The following is a 27,767-nucleotide window of genomic DNA, read 5'->3' as shown; positions in this document are numbered from 1 at the left end:
TCAACCTACCAGATACACCATGTGGATTGGTAACACTAAGGCTGCATTTCTGAAACGATCCAGAGAACCTGTGCATGCACAGTGAGCAGTAAAGATGGATGAAAAGGTACCTTTGGGTCACAAAAGCGGCGATCAATCCCGTGCTGGCAGAGGATTACGGATTTGGGCCTCTCCAGCTCAAACTCCCGGCACACCACGTGGAACACGAAGGTCTGCCCCCATTCCAGAAGACAGGCGAGCTGTAAGCAAACATTAAACAATCTAAGTTATTTCTTAATAAAAGGCAGCAGCTTTTGCTACTACTGTCAGCTGAAGACTTCATTATAAAGACACAGCTACCCACACTTTATCACAAAGAATATCTCAAGGCACTTCATTTTCATTCATCATTTAAATGCCAAATTTGCCTGTATAAAAACAACAAAGTTACATTTAGAAAGCACAGGAGGAAACTGGCTCAACAAAACACTGCTGATTCTTGCTAGACCTAGTAATTAGCCTATTGTTGATTTAAGTCTCTTACATAGTTAGCTCGCTCATAAAGGAAATGATTCATGACTGTCTGTCTCTATTATGAGAGGGAAATGGGTTTTCTTTGGCTTGCCAAAGGAAAGGGCACTTAAAATCAGCAGTAATTTAAATGGAATTTAATATTGCTATGACTGTCCTGCACAAAATCTCTCCTCCTCTGTTCAGTGTAGTCCCTTCACAAATTCCTGCAATACATCACACTATGGAAGGAAAAGAGCCAATRAACCTGMAACAAGCAAATTCAAGCTCTGCTCCAAAGCAGTGCTGACAACTTGAAAAAAAAAAAAACCCAATCCTATATGATGCATACAACTAAGAGTAGCTTTGTAAGGGAAGAAAATCCTTGCATTGCAKTAAGCATTTATAAATATTCTTCAGAGTATTTTGGATCAAGTGAGTTTAATTTTGAACCATAGAGCAGTGGAGCAAATACTACAGATCATCTAAATCAGCAGCAGCATTTTTAGCAGTACCACAAATGCCTGTATATGTAGCAAGAAAACATATCTGGAGTCTTTTCTTTGGATTTACTAAACTTGCTTGTATGCCTTACTCTGATTTTATTTGCTGCAGAAACCTCTTAATGAAATATGTGTTTAATCCTAGAAAAAAAWGCCAATTTTTAGAGGAATAAGAAGATGTAGAAGTGTGCTAAAAATAAATAAATAAAGCAAGTAGCAWCCACTAAATAGAATGTATGTACTTTTCTCATGTCTCAGAATACAGTGGCAAAGCAATCTTCTTGAAAGATCTGGCACACCACAGCAGAAATCAATCAAAATTATCTGCCTGTTGTATACTTGGAGCCATTCACCTRGCTGGAAAAAGAAATGTAACATAAATGGCAAAATTAAAAGGGGTTAGTGCTAAAACTGACCTAACAAAATTCAGTACTGGGAAATCAAACTCTGTTYCAATGAGACCAAGCAGCAGAATTTATGCAGTRAGCAGCTACTCCTGAGGYCTGTCCATACTACACTCCCACAAATGATCTCATTTGCCTCCTGCTTTAAAGTATGACTGTGACAACAGCTCATTTGGCATCTCCTGTCCATTTCCAGAAATTATTAGATTTTCAAACTATAARATGAAGGTTACTTAAGGCACAGATGCATCCAAACTCAGCTGAGATAATGTGGTTTCCAAAAATCCATGCTACACCAGTTTTAGAAGGAAGAAGAGTCATACTTCAACAGTTCAGAATGGTTTTTAGATGGTACCTGTGGTGCTGTRACTTTGGCTGTGAGGCTTCCAGCCTGCACATCAATCAGCCAGGCATATTCCAAAGTATCACTGCCCAGGGGCAGCCCTTCTGCAGAAAACATGGCRTGAGCACGGAGCTGCAGGCCCGACAGGCTGATGTGACCCTCCCGGAGCACTTCATCCACTGCAGGGCGCTGGCAAGGACAAGGAAGAGGAAGGCAATTCTTGGGAAAGATGCAGTACTGGTTTAATTTTAATCCTATTTGTTTTATTGACAAAATGAAAAAATTCTGAACAAAAATAAAGATTTTTACAAAATAAGCATGAGATTTTTCTTTAATACCTCTTTTCTTTAATGCCTCACAAGTTTCAATAAACTTTGCACTACAGGAAAATTCCTACCAAAAAAGAATTCAGTTTTAAGATCAGGACAACTTAGACACACMAACACTAACTACCTGATAATTGTCATTCAGAAACAAATTCACTGGAGACAGTACAAGCTGAAGCATTGTTTCTCTAAATCCTTTCTTCATCTCGAAACACAATCTCTCCAAGAAAGCTGTAGGGCACTCTGGACCATCTGGACTRCAATGCTGAAATGAAAAACACATCTGTTTGAAAACCTGAGAATACATAATATGGTTGAGCGTTTACTATTGGTTGCAAACCTGTGAGCAGGAATTAATGCCAATTTTCCTCTAAGTGGATACTCAAACAGAAGCCTTTGCAACTTGAAAAACCTTTTAACAATTACATWAAAAGCAATTCAAACCTATTTGGGTGAACCAAATTTTTTATCCTGGGACCTTTATTCCTGGGGCACCCTCAGAATGCAGCTGCACAGAGCAGATTGAACCACTAGAAGACAATTTTGCTAATTAGCAAYGGTCAATCGAAAATATCTCATCAATCAAGTTCTGCAAATAACAAACATATTAAAAATGATCGACTTCTACCTCCCAGATAAACAAAATAAATCATGTCTCAAAGTTGATTAGATAGCCACAGTTTCAGCAGAGAGTATATACAYATTTTGGTAAGCACCACACCAACTAAATGTTCCAGACAGTTAAATGTGGGTCCAAAATATGAAACAAAAAATATAAAAAATTAAAAGAAGCAAAAGTCTTTTATTATTATAAAGTACTTACCACTGGCAATCTCCCATGCACTTTGTACAAATTAACAAGCACAGTGATATCCCACGGGCGTAAAGTAAGAGGGTGAACAGGCCTGATTGAACCTTCATTTTCTCTTCTGTCATTTTCCACTCCAACAGCTGTCCAGCCAGAGCTTGAGGATGTTGACAGGGACAAAACAGGGCTCGAAATAACCTCTTCAAAATCAGTGTACATATCATCTTCCCCAAAATAATTTTCCTAGGAAAAAGAATTGTTATGATCATAAGAAAAACAAATGAAAAACATGTAGGCAATGAACTGAAATACAAATCCAATCTTCTGTATGTTAGTCCTCCCTAAAACAAGAGGTGTGAACACAATCCATAGCTAAAGGAACATACACAATTTTATTTTATGAAAACTGGATAGCTTAAATGTGCAAATTTAGGCCATGTACTTTGCAGAAAATGAAGGCAGCTCAGTAATTCTCACAGTACTGWTATTTGAGATGCACACAAAGCAAGTAACTGAAATGTCATTACTGACGTTTTAAAACACATTTTGTGCTTTTAGTGATAGGTAACAGAACAAGAACACAAAACACATCCTGCAGGAAGTGACCCTCATCCAACTTTCTGAACCTTTTTTCACAAGCTTACAAATCTTACACACGCTTCTAAAATATKAGCTCATAAAGATTTCTTGCTCAGGTCTAAAAGCTGCCTTGTTTCTAAGCAAATCCTCTTCAATTACCTAAAGCCAAAGYAACTCTGCCAAATTCTACTGGGAAACAGAAAATCCATCAGATTTCTGGCAATTTGGCACATCTCCCTTAAAAGAAAAGCTCAACTCTCAAGAAGAATTTTCTTATGATAAGGTTTAATAAGGCAGACCCAGCAGAGGGTGGCAGGAGCTCCAGTAGCTCACTGCTGGCAACTCGTGCTGCGAATGCCAGGACCTATAAATCATTCATTTCCAGCCAGCAAAGCCTTAGCAGGGTGTGCTACACCAAAAAAACTCTCAAGATTAGAAGACTTAACAAAGCTGCATGGACAATGTGTGTCCAGGGATCCATAACCCATGTATTAAAAAAAGATCAATGGAAACAAACKGAAAACAACATTTCAACCACAAGTCAGGAAAACAAACATAAGAAATCCTCCAAGAAATCTTGCAAGAGATGCTCCCAGCCCAGCTGGACAAGAAGTTCTAAACAGAGCCACAAAAATGCYAAAAAGAGTAATAAAAACTCATTTTCATAAACAAGCTTTTAATCTAAAATTTCTCTTGAGAATTAGAATAGAAAAGCTAAATTTCATCTGAGAAATCTGCACCTAGAAAATGAAATCATTATAGAATCAAGGATCTAATGTAGCACTGTTTACATTTACCTCCAGAGGCAAASAGCACTAAAGAAGTTCTGCTTTGCTTGAAAAGCCAGAACTCCCTCATGAATTTATGGGCTTCAAAAGAAGGGCTCAATAAACAATTAAAACATGGGTTTGTTTCCTCTGTACCAGGAGAAATCAAGTCTTCAAGATGCAGTACTGGCCTAATTCAAGTCCTATTTATTTTATTGACAACATGAAAAAATAATGAGTGTATTTGAAAGTCTATACACTACAAAATAGTATTTTCTGCTGTYTGTTGCTACATGCTGTAACTTATATAAATTTATGAAAATTATTGTTTCAGTGAGTCCTGATAATGATCACCTGTCTCAGAAAAYTCTTCAACCTCTGCTCCAAAATGCCAGCCTCCAGAAGCATTACCTTAGCCTAGATCTGCACAAGTTGAAATAGATGTTCAGAGAAAAACAAGCAACAACCCACCCAGAAAAACCACAAAATGACACACACAAAATACAGACAACCACAAAAATCAACCAAACCCTAAGCATTTTGCTGTTAGTCAAACATAAGTGACATGGTCAACTGCCTTTGCTTTTGTCACCACGAGGGAGGGTGAGGGAGACGGGAAGAAATTAAAGTTAGATGCTCCAAAAAAYAGTGATAGAGGACATAGCAAAAACAACACAAACACACATTCTAAATCATAAGAGATTAATGTCAAGAAAAGGATGTGTAGTTCTTTTACAACATTTATTGAAGAAGTTTTTCAAATTAGGTTCTTCCCCACACCCCTCCATTATCCTAACTCCAGAAATGTCATGGACTCTAATTAAGAAAAACAACATTCTGCAGAACTTAAAATACACTGAAAGCATGAGTTCTGATATAACTTGGCATAAAAAYTGGAGTTTAGATAAGCTCTACTCATAACCATAGAATATTTTTTATTTTACTACTGCAAAACTCAAAGGACAAATTTTCTGCACATGTCCAGAACATAGAGTATTTCTCGAAAATGAYGTTATGTTTATATGGATATAAATGGAGATAAATATAGATATATATCTATACACATGTAAGAAGTCTTTTCACAAAACTGTAACAATTTAATTCATCCCAGCTATCACCAAAGTCCTTCTAAACTARAGCTAGTGCCTACAAAGAAAGGTATCCAAAATATGTCCAAATATTCTGCAGAATTCCAATTTTCCATGTCAAAACTGTTTATTTCCCTTTCCTACAAGAGGCCACCCATAAATTTTAYGTGTCACATTCCTCTGCCTACCTTTATGGAGAGAAAGGCTTTGAGCAAGGGTCCATAGAGGGTTATCTGGGAATCTGGGGAGAGTTCCAGCTCCACGTGGAGCTTATCCGGGGGCAGCTCCGAGGGGTCGAGGGGAAGGCGGGTGGAAGCTGTGGGAGATGAAATCACACTGTCGGTTGTTTTCTGCGATGGCCTTAGCACAGATAACATTGTTTCTTCCATTTCTGACACTTGGGAGCAAAATAAGTAGAGAACAGATTTTGATTACAAGTTAGGTTTGTGGTGGACAAAATCCAGTAAAACAGGAATATGTAATAAATATACAACTAATGGCAGCTATCTAACTTGGACAATATAATTACATTAACATGCCTGTGCTACAGAACTGGTTTCTCATCTCCAGTAACYATGGGAAGACAAGAAAATAGAGAATATTTTAGTCAATGTTAATTATGCAAGAGAAAAACAATCCCTCAAGTTCTGAAAAAAAGTATTCCGTGTATTTATCTTGCTTTTGAAGTTAAACAGAGACATGCTTCCATTGCAGCAGAGCAGATTTCCCACAACCACACAGCTACTCTAGAATAAACAAAAGAGAAGAAACATGCAAAGTGCAAAAGTTGTACTAAAAATCTACTCTGAACTAGTAGATATGTAGGCCAAAATTTCATCTGCAGCAACTCGATCACTCCAGTAACAAAACTCAAACCTTATTTCTTACCCCTTCTTTCTAGTTGGAGTTAGGACCAACAAAGCCCAAAAATTGTGTTTTTTAAATGAGGAAAGGCACAAGAATGAAGTGAGTAACTGGAAGTGTTTAGGGGATGTGAAGTGATTGCTGGGCAGTAGAGACCTCTGTGGGAAAACCATCAAAAATTGATGCTCCAGYTGGAGGGAGATTACAGGTGGCAGTTGAACAGGATGAACTGGCACTTACAGAACCAGACACCTGCAGCCAGAAACCTCCAAGGCTTGAACTCGCCATTATTGTCTGCAGTTCTTGCTCAGTACTTGCATTATGTTATGAGTTATAAATCAGCCAAATGCTGCAGTGAGGTGACCACTTTTATTGAAACTACATTTTTTGTACTGCAACATATTTCTCAGAGTTTTATGGACTGACTCAAAATAAAATACTGATGTTGCTACTGCAACAAACACATTCCATCAGCACCACGGAGTACAAGAGAAGTGGACTGCACTGAATTATTCACTGAAGGAAGCTGCAGATGAATTACCTTTGTATGTACAAACTTCCAAATGCAAGTTTCAATTGCTACAATTACAAGTAAATGTTCTCAGGATGGGAAGAATGCACATTTGACACCAGCTGACAGTCTCACAAGAGCACTCCATGAACATCTGCAAAATCAATCTTACCTTTTCTGCTTCATCCTCTAAAATCTGAGTACTTTTAGATGTGAATTGCTGGAACTCAAACCATAAAAATGCTATCCAGCATGTCTTCTAACACCTGCTGATTGTGGCCCTTTCTAATTAGCCCTCATTATTCTTCTAACACCCTTCCTCCATCAGTTCTGCTTCTAGCATCTCAACCCAAAAGAGTTTYATGTAACCCCGTAACTTCCTGCATCACTCCCTCTGCATTTAAGTTAACTTACTTTTATATTTATCTCTATGTTTATTTTTGCAAGCACCTACTCATAGGATATTTGTTATTTAGAAATATTTAAGCAGTTTAAAAACATTCTTAGGTATTAGTGTTAGATTGACCACTCTAATACTAATTTCTGATGGCCATGGCTCACTTGAATAGTGAAATCTGARTTTGATATCCATAAAGGGAAGACAATATTATTACATTTCATATACAATGTATTCAAACATTTAAATCTAAAGATGACACCACAACATCCAAAGGGAAAAAAAGAATTGAGAAAAAAGAATCTTAGAAAAGCTAAAGAACATGATATGGCCAAAAATATTGTACTTCTTGTTTAATGCAGTGATGTTTAATATACCAAGTGATATTTTATCTTGTTCAACAACCTATTTAAGAGATCCACTTTGTTAAGGACAAGGAGAAGTCAACTGCAGACAGTATCCTTTTTTACACGAGGAACTGGGACACACTGAAATGTAGCAGCATRGAATTCTGTCAGGTTTTCAATCAAAGCCAGTGCATTCTAATGATCAGCACATTCCCTTGAGACACAAACCAGCAGTTCAGTTCCAAGTTCATCTCTGCAGATTGAAGCAGTGTCATTCAAAGTCCCAGCAGCTTCCCAAATSAACCATGCTAACAAGACAAAGGTAGTGACACTTACAGGATTGTTTTAACTGCTCATCTGCCTTCTGAGGATAAATTGGRTGCCAGGAGTAGTCAATTGTAAACACAACACTCGGGACTGTCCAGCATTCAACCCATCCAGCCCTTTCAAAAGGAAACATCACAYTTTTATTTCAGATACAATACTTCCATTAACTATCTCTAAGGCAGACTGAGAAGTTCATGAATCACAAAGTAAATAAAGAGCCAATATAAAGTCATAAATATATATCTCAATAAAACTCACTCTTCTTGAGTAATGTTCCTCCACTTGGGTTTGCCCGTTTTCTGACTGCTTTGGCATTCTGCAGAAATACAGGACTCAGGACTTATTTTATTGGGCTGACAATCTTTTACCAGCATAAAAAGGGAATATTTACTAGGATGACAATCTGGTAGATACAAATGAAGATCAACATCTTCTCCCTAAAATCGAATATTAACAATGGAAAAGTTAATTTGCATTCACTTTATGCATAATGCTCATGCTATTTTCATTTTTGTATGTGCCAGCATCTTCACCTGACAGGCCAAGTTAGACAAGAAATCTGTTTTCCCACCAAGTTTTAATACAATCCCAAGAGCTCAATAGTTCTGAATGTTTACAAGTCCAGTAACTTGCACATAACAACACACCAGAGCAATAAAACATAGGAACACAGTTTGTAATGATTCCTGCTCTGTTGTTCCAACCGTACTGCAGAATTTAAATAAGTGAACCAAGGTTACCCTACAGCTCAAMTAAAAAACTTTGAAAGAAAGAGACCTGTAAAACATTGCTTTTTTGCTATCAAATTATACCAATTTAGYAACATCACCATCAACTAGTTTTTTATTTTTAGCAGCAGTAGACAGTTTCTATTTGAGGGAAGACAAGAAGTACAGTCTTCCAAAGAATTATCTGCATCTGTTAAAAACACTTTGTGAACATTTTCTATTCTATAAAACCTCTTAAAATCTGGAAGATGGCTTTCCAAAATGGTTTGGGGGTAACTATCACTGAATTTGATTCTATCTTTGAACATACACAAGATTTCCACATTTCCTAAACAAAAAGCAACAGAATTCCAAGTGATAAAATATACACAGAGACACAGTCTAAGTGTACATATAATAAATATATATACTAAGTGTGTATCTGTATGTTTGTGTGAGGCATATGCATGTATGTATTTTTAAGAAATATTTTTATTTTTGTGTATATATAAATTGAAACATGATTAAATGCTTCACACAAGCAAATCAAAACCATTTACCTCTGGATTACTTAAAGAAAAATTCTGTGAACTGGACGAGAAAAACAGTATTTTTTCTTTCAGGAAAGAGTTAATTCAAAATTTCCTGATTCAAGAAGGTAGTGAAGCTGTCTCACATTTAGAAGACATAAGAACTTACCCTTAAGGAGAATCTAGTATTGCATGTGGTTGGAACAAAGTCAGTGAAAGGCAGAGAAAAAACAATGTTCAGGGTTTCTCCACAAGCTGCTAGATAAACTGGGAGGGAAAAGGAAAAACAAACAAATTTGTCAAAATTACTCCCTATTTTGTTCTTCGATGAAATATCAAACATGCAGGTAGAAATAATTAAAAAAATATTAAACAACTTATGACACAGAAAATTGCCATTTTAACTACAGTGTACTTCAAATAATAAATTACTGTAATCAATTATTCTGAAAGTATTTACTGCCTACAGTTTGTTCCTTCTAGAAAGATGCTGTACTTAGCACAAGGAAATTGCAGGTAAACAATAAAAATAACTATAACTTACATCTGGAGGTTTCCTTCACACACCAGGTTTTGGGTGTAATTCTAGTACTTTCTGTCTATATCTATAAATATATACACTACATTTTGTGGATAATTTTTGTAATATGTCCTACTTCTTCCAAATTAAAAAAGTGATCTCACCATTCTCCTGTTGTTTGGTGGAACAGTCGATCCAGTTGTGCTGATTTGCTGCCCAAATCATCTCAAACTGATGGAACATGACTTTGAAGTTCCACATGTATGGAACAAATGAAAAAATATCAGGTGCACTGTCACTGGCCCAGTCTTGGATCAAATCTAAAGCCACACCAAGTAATAAAAAGTGAGTTAGTAGCAATCAGGTGATTTCTTAAGATTTTAGTGCTGGAGAAGTTCATGTTTGCTCTGACCACAGCAGCAGGTTACACTGGGTACTCTGGCACTGCACAGACAATGGCTCTGGCCTCACTCAGTGGATAACTTTATTAGCATGGCACTATGCCTGCACTAATTAAACCTTCCTCCCAGCAGGGCTAATTAGCCCAGGCAGCAGCACAGTGATGGTGCTGTACTCTGTCCATGACTGCAGCTGGAACTTGCAGCAACAGTTGGGTGGTGCTGTATCACCTTGCATTGCCATCATCATCACAGCCAGAATCCTAAGGAGCAAATTACTTTTCCTCATCATCTGTCAGCCACAGGGACACAACCCAGAGCCCAAGTAGTTGAAAATCAGCCAAGCAAAGAGAGGGATCAGAGAAATCAACATAATGGGTGACAAATATTAAGCAAATTGGTAGCTGTGATAAGATTTTTAATAAGAAATMAATTTAGGACCACTTAATATAACTGCAAATCAAATTTATATAGATATTAGAAAATTTAATTATTTGTATCTCTACTCAAATATAAGAATATCACATACTTAGACATTTTGTAGACATCAAGAWCTTTGTCCTCAGAAACAATTTGTTGCCCTAAATACATGAAATCAGAGAACYTGACCTTGCATAACTTGGCAAAATTTGAAAAGAAATCCCAAAGAAAGAATATTTAATTTGACATGTAACTGATTTAGTAAAGAGGTTACCTGTAAAGAAGCTCTTCTGAGCAAAGATGAAATGATAGGTTGCTTTATAAACCTCCAGCTCGCACTGCCAYGTCTGTGGCATGTTCCATATCCGGGGATAGCTGGCATTAATATGGAACTGTGAACAAGATATTAAAGCATCAGGATTACCTGAAAAGATGACAGTGCCTGACCCTGTATCTCAGCAGTTTTCACATATGTACCCTGCTGAATAATTAAAACTCTTCTCCTGCTGGGATGAACAGAAGGTACTTCCAGTTCCTTAATAATTTAATCTCTCTGTCTCCTTCTGTGTTTGAAGGTCAAGTGTTAGTGTATTCATTTATCTGGAAAGGTATACCCTGAGTTTGTGATACATCTGCTGCTGCAGCTATTTAAAAACCAAAGTTTGCATCAAAAGCATCACTTTTGACAAAACACCAGAGGAAAATCGCCCAGAACAGAGTATTTTTCAACCCTTGAGATATTGCTCTAATTCAGACATTAAAAACACCACTGTAACAAGGTCATTAAAGAAAACAGTAAGAAGGGTAATATACAGAATTACAGCACTGCAGAAGTGAAATACCAGGCAAACAGAAGAATAATGCAGGGTTAAATCTGTCTCAAGTAGTTAAAGCACACAAGTATTTTTAAGTGCTTGTGCACACATACTGTGCAGCAAAAAAAGTGCAATCATTTAATAAGGTAAAGCCTGTATGAATACATGGCTTCATAGCAAATGAGGCAACATTTGTAAATACATAATTTATACACCAAGTTAGTGCTTTTTAAGTCATTAAAGGTTACACACATGCACAATTATGTGTGTATAGGTAGATTCCTTATACATTAAGGTCTTGCAAAAGACATTTTCCTGTATTAAGAAACTAAAGACTGTTCCACAGAAAAATAAGTAAGTTATTTATTAAAAATCCCCTAGAAATGGAAGCTTTGTTCTTATTAATGCAAACTTACAGCCAGCATTTCTGCTTCCAAAAGAGTCCTGTACTGCATACTGCTGGTGGCATCCACATGGAGGAGCTGCCCTTTAATTGTGGGTGAATAGCCTGGACAACAAAAGTTATGAAATCATCATTCAGACACAGGAACTAGACCAATATTTAAATAATTTTCACCAGTGATTTCAGCAGTCTACTAACAAGAAATACCCTGATGGATACATGCCTCAATATCTTAATTGTGAACTGTATAAGGAAGTATTTTTGTTCCTTTACACAAGATTATACATCTCAAGATTACAGAGGAAAAGCACTAAAAGATATTCACACACACAAGAATTAACATAATTGTTCAGGAAAAACATTGGGGAAACAAATCAGGCTTAGCCTTAACTCACCATTTTCACCKACTGTCATGGGAATATTGATTTCCAAATAGGATCCTGCACCAACATTTACATGGACAGCATTTGTTTCCTGCATTGCAAGAAAGGAAAACAGTCCAAACATTATTTCYAGGTTTATTTATGCCTCTGGCTGTCCCTACCCACACCTGGACTAAGGCACCTGATGGTTTAAGTCCTTGCCTTCAGAGAAATCACTAATGAACTATCAATATGCATTGATATCAAATAACACCACTTTTAGGATTCACAAGTGCTGACTGAGGTTCACAGAGAGAAACAGCATAAGGTACTCTGATCCAAGGCCTGGGARGACAGATCAATACACTTTTCTAACACTTCATTTCTAACCCTTTCAGTCCCCCCCAAAATTGTAAAACAGGTGTAAAATGAAGTGATGTTATATCCCATTTATAAGAAAAGCAACAAGCAAAAGAAAAAGTCTTTGCACATAACAAGTTTTGTTCCCCTAATATTATCTCTTCATTCAAAATTAGAAAAAATTGTTTCTTCATCATGGTGAGCTTCATCATAATTTAAGATTGCACAGGAGATGTCCAGATCATAAATCCCCAAAACTGTAGAAGCTGGCATGGCTTAAGATGTACTTTAAAGCTTTAAATAAACCTTAAAACACTGCCTCTCAGAATACATTTCTCTTTGAAAGGTTTGCTCATAACTATAAAAGACTAAGACAAAAATCTCCCAGCTTTTAAAACCACAGTTCTGTAATGAGCACCTGAGACAAGTAAAACTAAGCACAACCAAAAAGCATAGTGCAACTACAGCAGACAAGTTAATTTCTTGATAAGGTTTCATTATTTACCCTGTTCTTGGTAAAAAGCAAATCAATGGTGGCATCTGCAATGATGTTCATCCGCAGCTCAAAAGCAAGGATCTGCCTTGGTTTCCCAGGCTGAGCAATTTCTGAGACTTTCATAACTTGGTAATCTGGTGGGAAGAAAAACTTCCACAAGCAATCCCTAGTGGGGAAGAAGAAAAAAAAGTTGTTTTTTTTATCATAAAAGATATAAGTATATATATTCATGCATCTTGCTTGGTTYATTTAACTATTTTCCTTTTAGCTGAGTCTTTAGACAACCAGTGGATGTGATAAGGAAGCATGTTTGTTGAAAATCTTCACCATGGGAGCCTTCCAACTCATTATGGAAATCTCCAAAAGTGTCAATGAAGAAGCTACTTTTGGATGAAAGCCATAAATTTTAATTCACAAAGCAAACAACCCATGTTTTTCTTCTTATTTCTAATCCTTGATTTACAAAATCTGCTACAAAAGCATARTAGGAAATCATCTATTCATTCTTCAGTTTGTGCATAAATAATTGATGTAATGCCCAAAAAWAAAGAAAATACAAAACTTGAGGACCTCAGAATGGAAACCACATTTCTAGAKGATTCAGATTTATAGCTGAATATGCCATGAAATACACGACAGGAAAGGCACAGTGATGAAGCACAGACAGCARAGCTTACACAGGTCCCAAGGGGTGRAAGTCACTCTTWCCTGCACCCAGCATCATCATTGTAGCATCTCAAAAGTTTGCAAAATTCCATATTCTATCCATAGCAAGAGGCAAAAGTGTTCCTAGTGTGTATCTACAAACTCTACACACWCTGCATGTGCACTAAACTGCCTTCTGCAGAGCCAGGTAAGATTATAAAAAGCATTCCATTATAGAGCACACTTCCTTTGGAGTATTAAAAGCATCATTAATGATTCGCTGACCTCATGTTTCTAACAAAGGATTCTAGAAAGTGACATTTTCTCTTAAATGCACTATCATATCTAATGACTACTCTTTGGGCTGCCATCTTCACACTCCTGAGAGACTGTAAATCATAACAGTTTCACAGGAGAATTAGTGAAGGCCAAGTACCAGCCTRTAATTAATAGGGGAGAAGAGAGAAAGCACTGATTATGTCACTTTTACTTAACAGTCCTTTACTCTCTAAACAATTCTATTGTCTTCACCAGAAATACTCATGTGCAAAACATTCAGGGCCAAGTGAAGAACAGCAGAACTCTAGCCTGGTATTTTGTATTAAAATAACTAGATAATAAATGCTTTGGAGATAGTATCAAGCAGTTGATTATGCCAGGTAAGGATAAATTATTCCTCCCTCATTATTTTCATAGGCACATTTCTGCTACCCTAAAATGTCCTCATCAACATGCAGTTTGTTCCCATATTAGCTAACAGCAGCTCGAGAAATYTAAAGATCACCAACTAACAAGTTAAACCTTTAGGTATGTAACACTTGGTAACAGTAAAAATCCTTAGCTTACAAAAAAAATCAGCAATCTATTCCTCAACTAATGAAAATTTGTGGAGTGACCCTAACTTTGGAAGGTCAGCAAGAGAAACACCAATGAATTTACTAATCTTAAACCACTATGGCAGGACTCTTCCTTCAGACTTTTGTCTGCCCTAAGGCATGGAAATCCGAAGTCTGAGCAATCACATGATGGAAACCTTAGACAGCTCTCAGTAAWGCCAGATATTAAAGCTGTAAATCATGGTCATACCTCTGCCTATCAGCCCAAGGCCCATAGTTGAAGTCTGTCCCTTTTCCACACACAATGTCCAAACCCCAGCATGGTGGCAGATCCTGTAATTTGCTGTCTTCATTGCTGGCTTCTCCATCATTACTTTCCTCTGTCTCCTCYGGTACAAGACCTGTAAGACATAAAATAATAAACATGTTATTAAAGGAAGCTGCTTCAAATGAGCATGGAAAATGTTTGCTTAAGCACAAGACAATTAAAATAGCCTGATGTCAGTTTTGACACAGCTACAGTTTCTAAATATCAAGACACAATTCAATGMAGACTCCCAGCAAAAGGCCAAGAAATATGACCACAAATGATCAAAAATTGCCACCGATCTTACACCTGTACACACCATTACCAAATGTGTTGTCTTTGCTCCAGATTCAGGCAATGCTTTAACAGCAGTCAGAAAAAAAACACATTTATCATACTTCTATTGGCTCCAAAATTTTACACCAACTCKTTCAGCATAGAGATTTTTCATCATTAAAAAAAACTCCAAAACTTGGTATTTAACAGAATGTACCTGGTTCATCCATGTAGTAATAAATATCAACATCATTGGACTGCATTACAACAAAACCTTCACCCATCAGCCTTGGTGGTCTGTAATGAAAGAGTGCAAAGATAAAGAGTTAAAATGTACGTGCTAAGATGAATCTTTATGAATTCTAGTCATTTTAAATGCAACATTTTAAGCAAAATGGATTTGCATAATGATTTGAGAAAAAACCCAAACCTCTTGATCATAATGTTACTATTATTATTACAATTATTATATCAAGTAACTTAAAAGTTTAGTTAAYTCAAGCATGAAGATACCAGGTTCCTCTCCACAAAGGTATTTCTCAGATATTTTAAACCACAAGTAACTACTGAAGTTTTACTTTCAGGGTTTCTTCCAGTCAAGAGTTCCTTTCTCCTTGTCCTATATTGTTCTTTCACCTGCTAATTGTTTTCTTCCTAAAATAGCCTTCTACACCAAAGGGAAAAGACTTTCAGTAATTAGACCATTAGTTAATAAAAAAGAGGAAAAAAAAAGCTGTTATGCCTTAATAACACTTCCCTGAATATAAAAGGATCTAAGTGATAAAACTAACAGATGAAATGCTTCTCCTGACACTATTATACTGGTGTATTACAATCCCTTTCTCATGTTAATTTACATATTAATATATTCTAAAGTGGTAATATTACATTATGAAAATTCTGGTTTTACTACAAAAGACACTTCTGCAGCTTTTCAGCCACTGTCAAAAGTTTTAACAAAAAAAGCMGACAATTTCTACGACAGACACAGTCTAAGAGTGTGACCTGTTAGAAGCACATTGCCCATTTTGCCACAGCTCATTTCAAAGGTAGAAATCTTGGGAAACAAAGAAGACAGCAGATGCAGAGACCATGCACAGCCAGAAACTCTCCAAAAGTAACAGAGTAGAAACCTTGAAACTAAGGTTACTTTGAGAGTATCAACAGCAGGGAAAGATCAAATATTTTAATACAGACCAGATAATGGCAATGAATGATAATGAGATTATCATCAACATTTTAAAATATTCCCCAATATCTATCCTGAACCTTGAGCCTGCTGCCTTCAAACTTGTTCTGCTTTGACCTGCTTTTCCTAACACACTTTTTTTACTTTCCTTGGATTTCAGAGGACTTATTTGCAAAGCGTGATGAAGGTGTTGAAATGGGTGCTCATAATACAAAGTGACAGTTTTCAAGGTGAAATTTTGATGTATTGATCAGTCAGTYACAAATTTCATCAAGACACTTGGCTGTTCTTTAWATATTCACTGCCTRCAGGAATTTCTGAAAGTTAGAATAYCCATCTTAAATTTTAAACCAAAGCAGCATAAGAGGGCAGGCTCTAAAGAGTCAAGCCTTCTCCGTTTCCAGTGAACTGGTCAATTTTTTTACATTTACCCAGTAAATTAAAGCACATTTTGTGCACAGATGCCATCCTTCAGCCTTCAGGAGCTGCAGGGATGGTAAGAGCATAAAAAGAAAATACATAGAGGAAGCAGGAGGWAAAGCTAATAGTTTGAGTATCTTAATCCTATTTTGCTTTAATCTTGTTTGTTTTCAATATTAGTTGCAGAAATTTCCTTTGTCGTCATGTTGGAAGAGTAAGATTCTGTATGCAGCCACAGACTGTTCTTTGAAAAACACATAAAGGTGTATTATAGACAGCAGGATTTGGCTGATAAAAAGCCAATTAAGAYACAAATGATGTACAGTTTATTTTATTACTTCATGCAAGCACTCAGGCTTGTGTTTGACTTACCTCAGTTTGTTCAAGCTGCATAACCCCACTTATGCAGAATACACAGAGGTGAAAGGATCAGCAATCTGCCTTCATAAGATAACATGATTCCCACTACGCCAAGTATTTCCACTACACCAAGTTTTACACAGCTTTTGCCCTTTTTTGGTTTTGGATTCTTTTTTTTTTAAACTTTCCAAACCAYGAATCAGCTTTACAGAAGCCAACACCTTAAACCTTGCATTTAACCTATAAATTTAGTGCTGGCAAAACTCTAGTACCTGAGAGAAGGAAAACAGACCTTGAACAAAGGATGCTCCATCCCTGGAAACATCAAGGCCAGGCTGGAGGGCCAACCAGCAATCTGATTGAAGCAACCTAGTTAAAGATCTCACTGCTTATTGCAGAGGGTTTGAACTAGATGGCCTTCAAAGAACCTTTCCATCCTAAACTACTCCATATTTAATCATAGAGCAGAACATATGCAAATACAAAAACCTAGAATCAGACAGAGAAACAGTACTTTCCTCCATAAAGTAATTGTTTCAAAYACCCAAAATTAAAAACCTTCACAGTGGCAGAAACATCAACTTCCTAAATACACTGAGTAAAATATAACCAACATTCTCTTCTTTGCGTTCTTAAAATAAGTAATAAAATAATATGGATACAAAAACGACCCAAACTTACTCATCATTTTGAAGACCAACATATCTTGGACTTGGAACCAGCATGACTCGAACATTTTCCAATTTTCCCTTCACGATGTGCATGAACTGATCAAGGTGGCTTGAAGGTGGTTTTGTGGTGTAWGTCAAAAAGGCATCATCGAAGTTAATGCAAAGTGTTTGTGGTTGATAATGATTCCCAAAAGCCAAGCGACCCTAAATCAAAAAGCAAACCAAAATTACTCACTGGTAATCACTCATCTCTTATATTTAAGTATTTACCTATAAAAATGYAGTTGAACCAGCCACATGCAAATAAAGAGTCTGGACTGAAGTTCTGGTCATAACCTGCACATATCAAAAAGTACTGCCTTTTATATAAAACTCTCAATTTTTCTCATATCACCTTAAAAACCATTTTCCTGTGGTGTTTTCATTGTTTGGGGTTTTTTGCAGGAGGAAAYAACACCAACTTTTAAAGAATGTGTCCAAATATCCCTATTAAAACATGCAGAAAAATGAAAAATAAGAAAACAACTCCATACATCTTCCAAAAACCCAACACACCCTAACTGTACAAMAACCATAATTAAATTCCTTGGTGATATTCTTGAAATCATTACACATCTAAGACAAAAGTATTTTCCAAAAGTTAGAATTAGAACATAACTGTGCTTCCACCAGCACCAGCAGATTTTATGACTATGTCAGGTGTGTGATGATGGTGTAATTTTAACTTTTYTTAAAGCAAGAAGGTGAACAAAACCAATAAATAAAATGTATAAGAAAAATGAATGGCAAATGTAATTTTTAAGCATATACTCATAAATATTTTCATTAGCTGGACAATTTCACTCACCGTGCTCACATTGACTTTAATGACTGGAATAAGTGATCTCCATGAAGAGGAAGGGTCTTGAGATTCTGTTTTGACTTTAACACTAAAAAAAAAAAAAAAAAAAAAAAAAAAAAAAAAACAAAAAATTTATTATAAAAAAAAAAAAAAAAAAAAAAAAAAAGGGGAGGTTTGTAATTATTTTATGTTTTCTGTAAAAGAACCAATCAAACTTTTCTTCTAGGGATCTTCAGGGCACAGATATTGGGATCTTTCCCAGAGGGGTGCCTCATGTAAGGGACCTGCTAGCAGATGATCTGTCAGTCTTCCCAAGCCTGGGAGAAGAGCAGGAAGCACACAGAGCTACACCTTGGTGCTGACACAGGTAGGAAACAAGCATGCCTTGTTTAACTCAGAGCAATAGTTAAATAAATCTTCCTCAGGGGATCTTGGCCTGTTCTAAATACTCCTGTTGAGGCATGGGATTTTTCATTTCCCAAGACACATCCTCCTCAAAGGCAGAAATCCTTCCTGTGCCTGTCAATAATGGTTTGAGAGAAAAACATAAAGAAACTGGCTGGAAGGCACAGCCCTCACTCAAACTCAGGACTGCCACAGCATCCTGCAGCTGCCCACTCTGTAATTCAGTAACTGGCCAGCAGCAGTGCAAGGACTCAAGGCTCATTAGATCTTTTCTGCTCCAACAGTAAATCAGTCTGGTGTGGTTCTGCCCAAACAGAGGCTGATTATTGAACATCTGGCTGAACTGCACAGAAGCCATGTGGATCTCCTCACATAGCCCACAYCATGTTTTATGGGGTACCCCAAAAAGAGGAATTTACACAAGGCAGTTTGTGTAGCTGTACACAAGACCATACAGATCCCCACATTTTGCCTACTCAATGTCTGAGGCAGCTGCTATTTCCACTGAGCAAAACCATTATYATTCTGCCAGCATAATCCTCTTCAACACATGCTTCCTCTCCACACTGTATTTCAAATAGATTTTTCAGCCTGTCTCTGATCATTAAACAAGAGTGCCTGGTTTGTTTGGCTGTGGTTTTTAATTATTACTGGTAGGAAGTCTGAGGAAAGGAAAAAGATTCAGACTGTCAGGCTTGTCAGTGCAATTTCTCTCGACTGTGCTTTCCTCGTTTGGCCTCCAGAGCAACGTTAACAAAACATTTCCCAATTAGTTYGGCACTTTGCAGAACAAAGCATTGACAAAACTGCAAAATGAATAATTATTTACCTTTCAAGATTGGCGTGTGTTCTCTGCCTCCCATTTACWTGGGCTCTCTCATCATCTTTCTTTGCTGGAATGATTGTGGGATCCAAGCCAAACAGTTCTTGAAGTTGACCATAAAGCTCAGAGCGGTTGTACACGTGAAATTCAAAATCATTCACCATAATATAGAGTCGTGTTTCTGCCTTTGGATCTAAGCAAATAGTAGGAAAAGGGTTTCTAATTCTATTTCAACATTCCCTTGGAATATTCAGTTTCTCAAATATGTACATTTTGCAAAACGAATCCACACAGTACTGAACAGCCACTGAAGTATTTATTAAAAAGTAGTAAAAAACGCCACAAAATAATTACCACACCCTAAGCAAATCAGTAAAACTTGGCAAAAGAGACAGCTGCATATAAAATATTAAATCTGAATGGCATTTCACCCCTAGGTCCCAATACAAACATAAATCCATACAGAAACAGTAAAAAAACAGTAAATGAAGTTTTTCAGTCTCATAGGAAAATAAACCAATATTCCTCTTGATGTACAGCACAGAAGCCCCGGCGAAAACTCCTGCTTTTTAGCACAGACATCACCGATATCAAATCAATCTCAAAACCCAAATGGTTTTCTAGCCAAGCTCACTGGTACAGCATGCCTGAAGKGGGAAAAAGCTTTCTTTCACAGAGAAACAGAAAACATTAATAAGCAGAACTAACAGGATCATACTCATTTGTGACAATCAGTCAACATTTCCACAAATTTAAAATGTTAACTGTTATATCAGCTTGGCTCTCGGATCCTTAAACCCTCTTTTAACATCTGCTGATCATACACAGCACTGACTGTGACATACTTTGACATACTTTTGCCTCAGAAAGTGTGACCTAATTATGCAGTTAATGTGAGGGAAAAGCTCGCACCACTTCCCCCTAATTACCCAGTTGAAAGAGTGCCCATTACACATTGACTCAGGAGACCTGAGCTGCTCTAAAAACCTCATCTGGTCTTTTTAAGTCAAACAGACTTCAGGCAGCTGAAGAATCAATGRTTATTACAGCAGCCCCAAATCTGTAACTCAGGGGGTACAAACTGAAGGCAACATTTCCCAAAGACACGAGAAATTAAAAACTCAGAGCAAACACTTGTGGTCAGGGTCAAAAGAAGAAATGGATATGCCCAAGAGCCAAGGTTTAGAGACACCTGCTTGATTCAGTGCACCCTGTTTAATAAAAACTCATCTGTCCCCCAAAATGAAACACCTCTGCAATACYGTCCCAACAACACCAACCCACATTTTACCCACCACATCTAAAGTACCAGAAATGTCCAYGTATTATAAATACACAYATATATATATAGTTTCCAGAACACATTGACATCACAGTTATCTTGAACAGGAGACAGAGAAAAGTTAATGAGCCAGTTTCAGTTCCTTCCTGTTTTCATAAAAGCACCATCAAATCCATTTGTTGCCAATGTTAACTTGCATCAATAAGACACAGGCAAACAATGACATGGACAAAGATCGGGATACACAATTGCTCACCCRGGAGATCTCAGTATCATCAAGAACACAAATAAATGTAATTTTTCAATTCCTGGAGGCAAGCATTAGACTTTATTAACTAAACGGAATCATATGTACTAATTCTTTTTTTAAAGGGGATTTAAAGAGACAAGCGTCTCCTCTTCCTAGTAACAAAAGTAGGATTTCAACTCCACACATCAATTTGGCTGGCTAAAACACTTTCAGAAAAGAAAAAAAATAGATAAGGAAAAAGAGACAAGCAAACCTGGATGTTGTAATATTGAATGCTTCAAAGAAGTATTTATGYAGGTTGTGTACAAGCAACTACCAGATTGTTTTGCAATGTGAAAATTGATAATGTGCTGTGGCACCTAAGCCAAGTCATCGGGGTGTGTCCCATCCACAACATCATCCTCCAGCTTTTGTTCCTAAACCACTTCCATTTCTCAAGTGTATACAAAACCTTCTCTCAAGTTCCAGTATGATTTAATACTTAAAGAGCATTTCAGTCACATCACTTCGTTATCAGACCTGTACACCTCTTACTAGTGTGGTTACTTCGATTATTTGTTCACTAATCATGTGGTCTTAAAAGCCAGCAGAAAACTTTGCCAATCAAAAATGCCACCATAGAGGAAGGACAGACAACCACCTGCATTTCATGAAATTCAGTTCACTTTTTCATTCTGTGAGCCACTAGAGAAACATGTTTTAACTAACAGATAAGACAATCCTCTGAAAACCTGTTGGACACTAACCTGTGGTCGGAAAACCTAATTAACTCTATGACTAGGTTCCAGCTATTGAATGATTTTTTTTATGGTATAAAGATTTTGAATTGTGYCCTACCACCTCAGAGGGTGAGCAGCACTCAGTAAAAAGAAATGAGAGCTGCTCCAAGCTCTTATCACTGCACAGTGGTGTCTCACATTCACCTGACTCATTCTGCATGCAGCCCTGCTGCCACTGTGGAGTTGCTACTGACACAGCAACAGCTCTACAAGCTTGCTGACAAGTCTAAGAGGCTTCACACCATCAGAAGCTGCTTCCAAAAGCAAGGTGGGGGGAAAAAGAGCCCTCCAAAGTTCAATGACCCTCTCAATTAGTGTACTCAACTGTAGATAGCTGACATTTCTGGACCTTCTTAAATGAGCAACGGAGCTGTGAAGGCTCCAAAAGTCAAGAGAGGCAGACCCAAGCCCTGTTCAACAACATTCTAATCCTATAAATGATTAAGCACACAGCCCTAAGCCACTTATGCTTTCTCACTGYGTTTTCTGCAGATACAATTAATCTCTTGCATCTGTGTTAATCATCCATCTTCAGCCAAAGATAAAGAAGAAAAATAAATGAATTTTTCACACTCCCCCACTTCTGTAACCACAGATGTCATCAAGACACAGGCTTGTCAAATACTAAAGGATATCCCATGCAGTAACACTTTTGCTAAAATACACACAACACTCACTGAAACTCAGAAACTAAAATCACTTCCAGAACATAGRACATCTTTATTTATCATAGTTATCAGCTTCAATACAGAGACAATTATGCTTGGACTGCAGCTAATGAAGCCTACTATTAAGATTAATGACTTGTCTGAAGAAAAGTTCATGTCCCCGATAATGAAACCTGTATTTATTTCATCTACTCTGCATCCAGTGAACAAATCCATATTTTCTGAGGATYCAATGTACTTCAGGTACATATTAATAAAGCAATTGCCTGTGATGGTGCAAAGGAAGAGCGTTTTTGTTAGCTACCTGTAAATTCAAACTTGGAAACCGTTTTGAAAAACCTACCGTGCTGCTTCTGCTTAGGGTTGTACATCTTCCACCAGCGAAATATGATAAATCCATCCTGAATTCTAAATCAAATAAAATGGAATAAAACAGAAGTTGAGTGATAATCCAACACCCCACATGCAGTTTGTGCAGAGATCTACAGCTGCAGCAGTGTACRAGCAACATGAAAGCACAAAACATTACAGTGTATTACACAATTTCAGCTTTAGCTGCAACTTGTATAAAWTCCCATATCCACTGCCTCCTCAAGGCTTTCCAAATCTGACACCAGGAATCAAAACTACAAACTATTTGCTGGCATGCAGTTCACGAAAMAAATTATTTTGAATCTCAGTAAATAAATGCCAACTATTTGGCCAACATCAATCTTCCATATGCAGGAGCATGAAGGAGTTAAAGATAAATGAAAAAAATAGCTCTCCTTCACACTCTGTAGTGGTTTATTTGGCAGATATTAAGGACAACTACAATCTTATCCAGCACTCACTTCCAAATGATAAGGCTAAAGCAGCAAATGAGTTAACAAGTATGTAGGAGTGTTAAATACTACCACCAAAAGAGACAGTCTAACACTTACAAACATGCTGCTCATTTGTAAGACTGCATTTTGGTTTGTGCTATTCAGACATCCATTTAAAAGCCTAATTTAGAAGGGGGACTCCCTTGGAAATCTGTACCTGATGGACATGTCCTCTGTGATGAAATAGATTTCACGGACCATGACTTTCCCAGAGAGCACAGAGAATGAAAAGGAACCTAATTATAAAAAAAGAAAGTCCTTGTTAGCCTAAAGGCGTTGATTTTGTGAGCAGACAGAATACAGCATTCAATTAYCTGAAATGGGTTAACCWGATATCTTGAGTTTTCCCTTAGAARAGAAGTCAGAGAYTCAGAACACACAAGACAAAGTACACAACCAAAGGATGCTGGGTTTGGCACCACCCAACCATACAACCAAACCCCTGAGGCACATGAGTCACTCAGAAACATCCAGGTGCCTTGCAAAGCTTGTGAAAAGAGCTAGAAAAGCTGTTTGGAACATTTATAGTTCCAAGCCGTTGTGTGCAAGGCCATAATCAGAGAAATGATTCCTGATGGACTATTTTTAAAAACTTTAAAATGGCTATAAGCATTTCAGTCCAATTATTATGGCAAATTATGTTTAAGGCAGGAAGGATTAATGAGCATGAAAAGACCAGCAGGTAATGCAATAGTCCAGATTTTTCTTAAGGGTTTTCATCTCACCCACAGAAAGTTAAGTAAACCATAGATTGGAAAAAAAAAAATCAACATTAAACAACTGAAACCAAGCTATAAATCATGGGATTTAATTAATGTTATGTTCTACTTGCTGATGAGGTTTAAAAAGAATACCACCTATTTGGCCAGCTAGATCAGCTGTCCTTATTTAATGGAAATTTCACAGGGAAATWTTAATAAAACTCTATAGAGCAAACGCAGCAGCCACTAAGTGTTTAATTTTTGCTCTTCAAAAAGCCTGGATTTGAAGATGGTTTGGAATACAGTTCTTGGATTCTTGAGGACACAAACAAATGAATTGCAGAGGTGTCTCTGGCAGGCCAGGTGTGGGTGGGATTTTTTGCTTTWAAGTTTTCACTACATTTTATCACAAAGAGCTGCAGAAAAAGTCCAGAACCAAAAGTGATTGCTATTCTCTGAAGCAGACAGAGGAAGGCAGAGGAGTAAGTGAAAGAAATTAAAAGTGTGAGCAGTTAGGTTGTGGGCTACAGGCCCCTGTGACTCAGCACCAGATATTTTTGTAAGTGGGTGAGTGCCCAAGTGATTTGTACTGACCTGTTTTATTCAAAAAGGTGTAAAATATTTTAATAAAAAGTTAATGGATTTTTGATGCAAAATGTTCTAGCCAGTATCAATTCCACATATCACAGTCCCAGTATGGATCAACTTGTGATTAGTTGTTCTGACAGCTTATTTAGAAAGCAAGGACAGTGCTGGAACAGGGACTCAAGGCTCGAGTCTCTACTTTGAGTATACAGCATAGCGAACATTTTCAAATTAATCTAACAAAGGAAAACTTCAASTTTTTAAAATTGAGGCATAATAAAAAGCAACAGAAAAGAGTGTCATTATATTAATCACAACTTACCAATATGGATGTAGCCATGTTTATACAATCTGTTAAGAACCAATGTTAAAATGAGTCCAATGTTCCGGGAATTATAGTAAGTTAGGTAGATAATCCATCCACAGGACAATATYGTTGCTGTTGAAAGATTACAATTAATTAAAGCACTTTTTAAAATACACTGACCCAGATAAAAACCTTACCTACTAGGGCTACAAGGCATAGCAGTGTTCGTCCTGCTCTCCAAAAAATTTGGAGATGGGACACTTTAATGCATGTTTTCAGAGAAATTATGTGAGAAGGGTGTGAAGAGATGGGAGGAAAGGGGGAAATGGGAAGCCCAGAAAAATACAGATTCTTCACTGCTCTTCCATTCCCTAATATAAAAAAACCTGCCCTCCCAGAGGACATGCAGAAGGTACTATGCATTTCATTACATCATTCATAATTCAAGAGGTTCAGTAATCATGATGGAATAGTAAAATGCATTATCCCACATGGACTTTTATGTCGGAACACCCTAAAAAAAACCCCAACACCACCAAAGTCATACTACATCCCCTCGCTACTCTTCTCCAATTTGTCAACAGCAACTTAAATTTCTAGTCTTTCATATATTATCACAGGAAATAATATTATCATGAAACTATTTCCTAAAGGGCTGTATCCTGAGAGAAACRTACCAGCCCTTGGGTTAGCTCATATCTCAACAGTTCAGGCACTGAATTTGATAGGAAAAAAAGGAAATACCAATCCAATGAGACACAGGTTTAAAAAAAAAAAATTAGGTCTRCTAATCCCCAAAGTAATTTTTACTTTAGTTGATTAAGAGCTAGTAACCTATTTCTAACTACAAGGGTTCTCAAAGCTTCCAGAAGGACAAACCCAAAAGGAGTGACASTACCAAGGAATGGACTTGTTCTAATTCACTTTACGATAATTACCATTCTGTTTCACCCAAAGCAGAGTAGAAAAAAGGTGAACTTTGTAACAGAAGCTTTTCATTTATGCTAAAAATCATATTTACTGTCCCTTTTACGGGAAATCTAAAGTGCAGACAGAGGTAGGGGCATGGCACCCTCACTTCGGAGAGAGTTCAGATGATTACTTAAAAAAAAAATAAAACAACAAAATATTTACAAAAAAATCCTGTTATTCTACGTTCCTTTTTTATTTTTCAGTGGGATATTCCACTGCTTCATAACAACGTTTCCTTCAAAGTGAAAGAGAAGGTGAAAAAGACTTGCATGACTTTGTCTTTTCCTTTCTGAAAAATGGATCCAATGTGACCAAAATTCAAGCAGCTCATACCCTCAGGCAATAAGCTSCTTGACATGTTAAACAAACCAAATCTGTGTGGGTGATTACACGGGAAAGAGCAGGCAGGGTGAAAGCCACATCCCAGGAAAGAAACTCCAGCTGGCATTGAGGGAAGGCACACTCCAAGGACAGCGTTCAGATGAGCCAGCTCCTCACTGCTGGGCCTCCGTGGGGAAGGAGAAAGGTGAGCTGACTCACTCTGAGGGTCCATTCTAGCAATAAAGCTTCATTTGAGATTAAAGTTCAACTAGGTACTTCTAGAGAGCTGAAGTCAAGAAGGTGCCCTCYTAAGGTGACAACATACTGAGAAAAATCGGGAAACCAGTGCAATTTCCAGTCCTCATCCACTACCTTCACCACTAGTCTCACCTCTGCCACAGCTGTAGCCTTTTCCCTCACCAAATCCCATAAAGTCCACAATAATTCCACTTTTCTTCATTTTAAAAGCCTCTTCACGTGAACCACAGTTTGGAAATTACATTTCCAAAGTTTTACTGCATGTGGTTTTTAGAATTATTCCAGAAGTGAGCAACAGCTCTTTGACAAGCATGCTTATGTATTTCAACACCTTTTACTGAGACCAATAGTTAGCTGTTTCAGCATTCAGGAGAGGAAATTACTGATATCTTTTAATGCACTCTTAGAACAGGATGCCATAGGTCAGCTGATAAAAGCAAAGGAGGAAAGGCTGGTTGAAACTGGGACAGTTAATAAACGTCACTTGAATGCATTTCTATCCAAACCTCATAAGAGGAAGTAAGCCTCATAAGCTTTTGAAGACAGATCTTTCACATATATTTGCATCTGTTCCATGTTTTACCATGAGTTACTATCAGTGACTTCCCCTATTTTCATCTTGACTACACAGAGAACTCTATGTTKWRTACAAASTTTCCATTTCAACACATTAAAAGTGAAAAAAAATAACAAACAGGAAGCACCCTCAGYTCATTTATCTGTCCTTTCCATTTAATTTGGCCTATTGAAAAATAATTCCAGTATGGCAATAGCCAGCAGACTGCCTTAACTTGTCAAAAGTGAAAGTGAAAACGTTGTTCCTGTGCTGCCCCTCACTCCAAGTCCAAGAGTCAAGGCTGAAAAGCAAGCATTATCTACATTGTACAAGTCTGAATTCATTGCACACTTGTAGTATTCTCACCCAGACCTGAGTAAAACTTCATATTTGTTTTGCTCTCCTTGATCCACTTGTTTTATAGATTAAGAAAATAAAASTACCTACATAAATATAAGCACCAGTGTTATAAAAAAATTAGCATGTCTAAATCTGACACATTTACAAATCCAGCTCATAACTGATTACATGACAGCTTGGCTTAAAGGCTCATTGTGGCACACAATTTAGGCTGGAAGCTGTGTCATTAAACACAATAGTCTTCAGATCACTTTCCAAACTGCACCATATTAAATGGCAGGTASGTACATATTGGTATAAGGAAGTTATTGTAGCTGGCTGTCAT

General features: G+C 37.2%; 1 protein-coding gene across 1 annotated transcript in view; it reads right to left on the bottom strand.

The window, feature by feature from the left end:
• Positions 1-27,767, bottom strand: part of LOC130582073 (bridge-like lipid transfer protein family member 1) — a 72,467-nt gene that overhangs the window by 37,018 nt on the left and 7,682 nt on the right. Inside the window, exons 3-23 of the mRNA XM_057380561.1 lie at positions 24,991-25,107; positions 23,540-23,618; positions 22,860-22,924; positions 19,544-19,730; positions 18,316-18,397; positions 17,479-17,672; positions 15,046-15,125; positions 14,496-14,646; positions 12,774-12,930; positions 11,942-12,020; positions 11,560-11,651; positions 10,603-10,720; positions 9,675-9,830; positions 9,160-9,257; positions 8,012-8,190; positions 7,763-7,869; positions 5,496-5,704; positions 2,889-3,116; positions 2,193-2,330; positions 1,752-1,928; positions 111-239 (exon numbers count right to left, since the gene is read on the bottom strand). Of these exons, the coding sequence (XP_057236544.1) occupies positions 111-239; positions 1,752-1,928; positions 2,193-2,330; positions 2,889-3,116; positions 5,496-5,704; positions 7,763-7,869; positions 8,012-8,190; positions 9,160-9,257; positions 9,675-9,830; positions 10,603-10,720; positions 11,560-11,651; positions 11,942-12,020; positions 12,774-12,930; positions 14,496-14,646; positions 15,046-15,125; positions 17,479-17,672; positions 18,316-18,397; positions 19,544-19,730; positions 22,860-22,924; positions 23,540-23,618; positions 24,991-25,107 (2,822 nt within the window). The remainder of the gene's footprint in view (positions 1-110; positions 240-1,751; positions 1,929-2,192; positions 2,331-2,888; positions 3,117-5,495; positions 5,705-7,762; positions 7,870-8,011; positions 8,191-9,159; positions 9,258-9,674; positions 9,831-10,602; positions 10,721-11,559; positions 11,652-11,941; positions 12,021-12,773; positions 12,931-14,495; positions 14,647-15,045; positions 15,126-17,478; positions 17,673-18,315; positions 18,398-19,543; positions 19,731-22,859; positions 22,925-23,539; positions 23,619-24,990; positions 25,108-27,767) is intronic.

Source organism: Malurus melanocephalus, unplaced genomic scaffold, assembly GCF_030028575.1.
Source record: "Malurus melanocephalus ecotype Western Australia unplaced genomic scaffold, MMel_1.1 scaffold_460, whole genome shotgun sequence".
Taxonomy (NCBI): domain Eukaryota; kingdom Metazoa; phylum Chordata; class Aves; order Passeriformes; family Maluridae; genus Malurus; species Malurus melanocephalus.
This window is presented reverse-complemented; position numbering and strand designations above follow the sequence as displayed.